General features: G+C 31.3%; 1 protein-coding gene across 1 annotated transcript in view; it reads left to right on the top strand.

The window, feature by feature from the left end:
* Window positions 1–702: 702 nt before the first annotated feature.
* The window catches only part of LOC146146499 (uncharacterized), a 40,385-nt gene continuing 35,087 nt past the window's right edge, over window positions 703–6,000 (top strand). Inside the window, exons 1-6 of the mRNA XM_083387207.1 lie at window positions 703–865; window positions 1,673–1,767; window positions 2,307–2,402; window positions 3,077–3,161; window positions 3,651–3,710; window positions 5,161–5,183. Of these exons, the coding sequence (XP_083243333.1) occupies window positions 800–865; window positions 1,673–1,767; window positions 2,307–2,402; window positions 3,077–3,161; window positions 3,651–3,710; window positions 5,161–5,183 (425 nt within the window). The 5' untranslated portion in view covers window positions 703–799. The remainder of the gene's footprint in view (window positions 866–1,672; window positions 1,768–2,306; window positions 2,403–3,076; window positions 3,162–3,650; window positions 3,711–5,160; window positions 5,184–6,000) is intronic.

The raw sequence follows: 6,000 nt of genomic DNA, 5'->3' as shown, positions 1-6,000 counted from the left end.
GTGTGGATTTAAGACCAGAGGACTCTTATCAGGCCAATTGTTGCATAATCTCAGTGGTTGTTGCTCTAATAAAAATATTAGGTTGTATGTGCTGCTGTTAAAAAGGTTTTGTTGTATTTGTTTTGTTTGGTGTAATGGATTTAGTAGGAAGTTAGTGAAATGGAGTTATGCAGTTGTGTTGTGTATTTTTGTGTTACGTATTTTGTTTTCATTTTAGTTTGACCATTTACTACTAGCTGTAGTAATTGCAGAATTACATTAAATGTCAGTAATATCTTTGTATACACTTAGACAATAACTTTTTATAGGCAATTTAATATGAAATCACTTTGTAACCAAATATTTTGGAGTAGTAACAATAGTACAATCTGTGGCTTATAAGAGGGCCACCAAACTTTCCTCGTAATTGTAATCGGAGACCGGACATAAAATATTTTTTCTTTATTAACTTGATTATTGTATAATGAAAAAAACAAATAGTTATTTAGGGAAATCATTCAATGAGTTTAATGTAATTCTTGTTTAGTATAAAATTTATTCAACAGTATTTTAATTGTTGTTTACTATTACATTTTATTTAACTGTATCTTAATTACAGCAATATGTGCAGACAGAATTAAGCCCTAGTTCATGGATCCTGGTCGGCTGACACAACATTACATTTGATCTAAACGAGTTGTGTTCTTTGTTTACAGCTTAGACTAAAAACTAGAATGTAACTTGATTGATGTTATTATGCCACAACTAAGGATATATTCATCTTTTTACTTCACACCCCGACTTCCCACCCTAACACATTATGAGTGATGGCAGGAAATGCTCAGTATATTTACCCAACGAAAGAGAACTAGAAATTTTACTCCAGGTTTGTCAAACTTATTCTTTCCTATAAAAACTAAAACACAAATTGGCTCCGTGCTTAATGTGTGTTATGATAGGTTTATACCTTAATTTTGGTTGTCAAAATTGGAGATCGACCGATATCACTCTTTTTTTGACCGGCGATACCGATTTTTTAAATACCTAAAAAATTTGAATTAATTGAAAATAAAATCCAAATAGCGTTTTGTTTATATACCTTTATTAATAATTATTAAACTATTATTTTGCATATTAACTTGGCATGATGCTATAACCCAATTTTTTTTTAAATGGGCAAGTTGTTTGTTGTTCAGGAAAATTACCATAGTTCTGTATAATATCAGATATATTTACCGATATATCGGTTTATCTCTAGTCAAAATGATCATGTTAAAATTGTTTTGAAAATCTTAACCTCTCTAAAATCAGCAAATTTTAACCTAAAAATGATTTTCCATAACTTACCCTAAAAAATTGTTAATGTGTTTTAATTAAAGTTTAATATTTAATTTTTATTTAACTTAGGAAATAGCTTTCAAACAACGGTTTTTTAATTGATTCAGCTTACAACTATTTCATTATAGTTCAGAAAACATCTTAAACTCTACATTTTGTAGAGTTAATGTTTGTAGAAAAAATGTTGATTTGAAGTCGATTTTGCTATTTGTGATTACACTTTTATTATTTGTGATAAGACTTCCCTTTGCAGTTGTTTTATTTAAAAATTGTTTTTCACACATTGGGTGTTGGTATGCATTATAACAAACAAGGTATGCTTTGTCATATTGGAATGATATTTTATCTATTACAGCCCAAGCTACTTGGTAAAGACCTGATCGATATCGTCGCCACCCATTTCAAGCTAAAAGAAAAGGAATACTTTGGAATTGCTTACAAGTCTGAAGGGTTAGCGATAAGTGAACGTTAATGTTTTACCAAATGTTTGACAAACTTTTTATTCAATAATTCATGTCGCCTGACAGCTATTCATCCTTCAATATATCAAAAGATCAACACGTCTTTAAAAGGCTGTGCTAGTGAGATACATTTAGCAAGGTTATTTATATAAAATAAGTTGATAAAGGAGTTACAATATTTGTATTTAAACTGTTGAAAATGTTCTGTTTGCGTGCCAAAAATAAATGCTCTTGGTAATTTGATTTTTTTCAATAAAATAATTAGAATCAATATAAAAAATTTGAAGAGAAGTTTGCCCTCCAACAGAAAACATAACGCTGACATTAAAAGTTCTAAAATATATTTTAAAGCCTTGAGAAGTGGCCTCTCAGAACAAAAAAATCAGCAAAATTTTTGCTAAAAACTTTTGAATAATTTAACATATGAGCTTAAGAAAAAAGTTTTTGTAGTAATACATAACTACAGTAACCATATAAAACAAAAAAATGTTAATTTTTCCCTATATATTCATCTACTTTGTGTTGCAGAGGTTTCAATGCTTGGTTGCAAGATGAAAAGAAGGTTTTAGATCATGATATTGCCAAGAAGTCGGGAAGCGTAATTGATCTTCAGTTTGCCGTCAAGTAAGCTCATACCTTTCAGCTGTCGTGCTTTTGTGACGAACATGTTTATGTTTCCAACCCCATTTTTGCAGCTTCTCTTTGTGTTCTCATCACTTATGTGTGTTGAGCTTCAATTGTTCACTTGTTTACTAGGAATTAGAGCATTTTGTGGTTCATTTTGTGTGTTTTTGTGTATGCTAAAAATTAGGGGCACAATATGCTTACAAGTTAAACACCCCAACTTTATATGAAAGATTTTTTATATTACACATTCTTTTCTGCATCTACCTGCTGTGTAATGGGGCCCCACTAAATCAACTGGCCTTATTAAGGTTTTCTTCTTTTTTTTAATTTTTTTTTAAAAAGATTTTTTTTACAATTGAAACATTGGGTTGGGCTAACAGGACAACAAAAGTGTTTTAGCAAGGCCAAAATATTTTGAACCATTATTTTTATGTTTTTTAGTACAATTGTCCTGTAGATCAAATGTTGTTATTTTGGCCTATTTATATAATATTAGATTTAATATCAAATGCATTTTACATTGGATGCCGTTTGTATGGTACAATACTAATAAATATTTCATGCCCAATTGTATGCATTACATGAAAAAAGGCAGCTAAAGTGATTTTGTACGTTGAATCACATCTTATCGATAAAATCTCCTACATTTATTTTAAATTGTTTATTTCCAGGTTTTATGTTGAAAGCATTTCAAGTCTAAAGCAAAGTCGGACAATTGAAATTTTCTTTCTTCACATAAAGTCACTTGTTTATAAGGTAAACATCACAATGTTAAACAACAGGGTTGCCATAAAGTTTTTCAAGTTATTTAATTGATTTGCATAAATTCTTTAAAAAAACCTTAGTTTTAAGAAAATAAATGATATTTTAATTTATTTTAAGTCAAGCTTTAATTATGTGTTGAGATTATTTTTTTGTCCAAAAGCTGTACCGCCAAAATGAAATGGTGATTTCAACTATTTTTATATATGTTTTCTTGTCAAACATATCTGCTAGTTTGACTTTTATTTATTAAGTTGTGTGCCAATATACATTGAAAACAACAGACTATTTTTTACCTAAAAACCAGCACTTTTTTATCTTAAAAAAAGTTACTTTAAGCAAACTTTTGTCAAACAGCACAAGTTTTTGGTGTGATTCAGCCTGGTATTGATTTGAATTGCTTGTTAGTATCCACCACACCAGGCTATTTAAAGGTTGTTTATCATGCTTGAGATCTTCTAAAGTTACCTTTCTATTGTCCAGGGCCAGTTGGAAATCGAGGATAGTGATACTGCGTTCAAGCTTGCTTCGTTCATTTTACAGGTGAGTCACTAAATGTGGGAAATACTAAACTTTCCACTTAACTATTAAAACCTTTTCCAAAACATGAATTTGTGGAACCCTCTTTAAAACATTAATGAAATGTATTTTTGCTTTTTTATAAAAGTTTAACTTGCATCAAAAACCTAAAGCTAGAAGTAATTCCCGCACTAAATATTGCTAAAATACTTTCTCCAATTGCATTTGCACTCAATGGTGGCGATCTTCTCCTTAGACCTAACCTTGCCAAGTTTTAGTAAAATTCGCAACCTGGTTAAATAAAATTAAACACATTTAGACGGGAGTTTTTTTGGAATTTGTTTTGCTAATTACTAGAAAAAACGAAAATATTGAAACAAAAAAATTCTGCCATTTTTTCCATCACTGATAACAAATCTTGTAATTTCAAACTACCATTTAAAAGTTACATTAGGCAGTGCATTATAAATCATTATCCATAAAAATGGAATTTAACCTTTAAAAGTTCATTGCATTGAGTGTATATGGCAGTGTGTTGTGTGTGCATATGGTGGGCTAAGGTAACTAGCTGTGGTGTGGGAATGTGTGAAGGCCACAGTTGGCACAAATAAGTGGAAGCATCTCCATTGTCTCATTGTTGGCAAGTTCTGGAACTCCTCTATTCTTATCTCCATTTGCATTGTGACGATAACAATACAATCCCTCGGCCTATTGTTTGGTCACAAACTGTAGATGCACGGCCGTTGAACTTTGGTCGACCCCAAGCTGAGAAGCGCTTTATTGAATCAACAGACTGCAAAGTTGTTTGTAGAATTGCCAAACGATAAACACCTTTTGTGCCATCGTCAACTCAAACCAACCTCACGCCTTTACTTCCATGAACCCTAAAGGTTTATAGCAGGGACGGAAAACCACCCGCCGGTCACAAACTGGCCCATTACTAATTTTTCTGAAAAATTAAATAACGAAATAATTTAGAAAATAATGAAAGTTTGACCAAAGCTTGCTGAAATAAAACTTTTAGCGTCAGGTGTAGCTGCAATTCTCACATTAATATTTGCGTATAATTCAATGTATGACTAACATGTGTATTTTCTGGGATTCTATGGTAAGCCACGCAATCAAAAAGGTTCGCCATTTAAAGTTTATAGAGACTTTTTAAATGGATTAAACGTTTTTTATTAAGTATTTACCTGCGTTGCTCAAAAGCTAAATTCTGTGTTACTTAAACTTTAGAGAATCCTATTGAACAGTGGCTATCCACATTAAATAAGCAAGTGGTTGGGACTCTTGTTTAAGCATTTTTGTATCTCTGGTAACATGCTATATACTCGCATATGCTGAACTCCATAACATATTTATGTGAATAGTCATGTGGTTTCACAAACAAAAAACACTTAATAAGCTGTGTTTTATACGAAGGCCATTAAAAGTCTTTGTACAAAGTTTCAACCAGTATTCTTTTTATTTCCAGGCCACCTGCGGTGATTACGTCGAGTGAGTATTCCACTTTTATCGCTTTTTACCCGATAATATCAGATGGTGACCGATACCGAAATATTACTAATCCTTATTTAACGTTTGTAATTTCGAAAACCTGAGTTATTTGTTTTCGCAATTTTTGTCAGTTTTTAATAAAACTTATCAAACTGCAAATGTTAACAAACTAAATATTTAAGCATGGTAGAGAATGCAGCACAAATCTAAAACTAAGCATTTTTAACCCTCATTAGTTTGGCTCTTTGGAAATGCTCTTTTGCGTTAATGCCTTGTATTTTTAAAGAATGCAGTGAAATATTAAAATCGGTTTCTTTTCAAACCTACATTGTTCAGCATTATTTTGAATGTGGTTTGTACCTTGTGTTATTTGTGCCTCTAATGCAATTCTCCTGTCAATTCCCACTGCGGGTGTCAGTCCTATTTATAAAACGCCAGGGCAATCTGGCTTCGATGCTGACCTAATTTCAATTATAAGACCGCAATTGAAGCTAATATACGAATGCGCAACATAATAATCGTCCCTTTGCGTCAAAGGGTGCTGTTTGCTGGTTATATCTTATTCTAAGATGGAACAAAACAGACTTCGAATTCTTTTCCTTTTTTATAATTTTTTTTCATTTTTTATTTGTAGTCATTTTACTCGATCATTTCAACAAAGTTATTAAGATATACTATCGCTGAATGCGAGTAAAATAATCAGTTTTGTTTAAATGAAATGATAAATACATTTTACTTTTGCCTAAATGCGTCGAATCTTTTTTTAAGGCTTGTTTGGTTAAATTTAAACAATTCTTGTTGCGATTTGTCAATGTGC

The sequence above is a fragment of the Ascidiella aspersa genome, chromosome 4 (assembly GCF_963924565.1).
Source record: "Ascidiella aspersa chromosome 4, kaAscAspe10.2, whole genome shotgun sequence".
In the NCBI taxonomy this organism is placed as follows: domain Eukaryota; kingdom Metazoa; phylum Chordata; class Ascidiacea; order Phlebobranchia; family Ascidiidae; genus Ascidiella; species Ascidiella aspersa.
The sequence above is the reverse complement of the archived record's forward strand: the minus strand, read 5'-3'. Positions and strand labels throughout refer to the sequence as shown.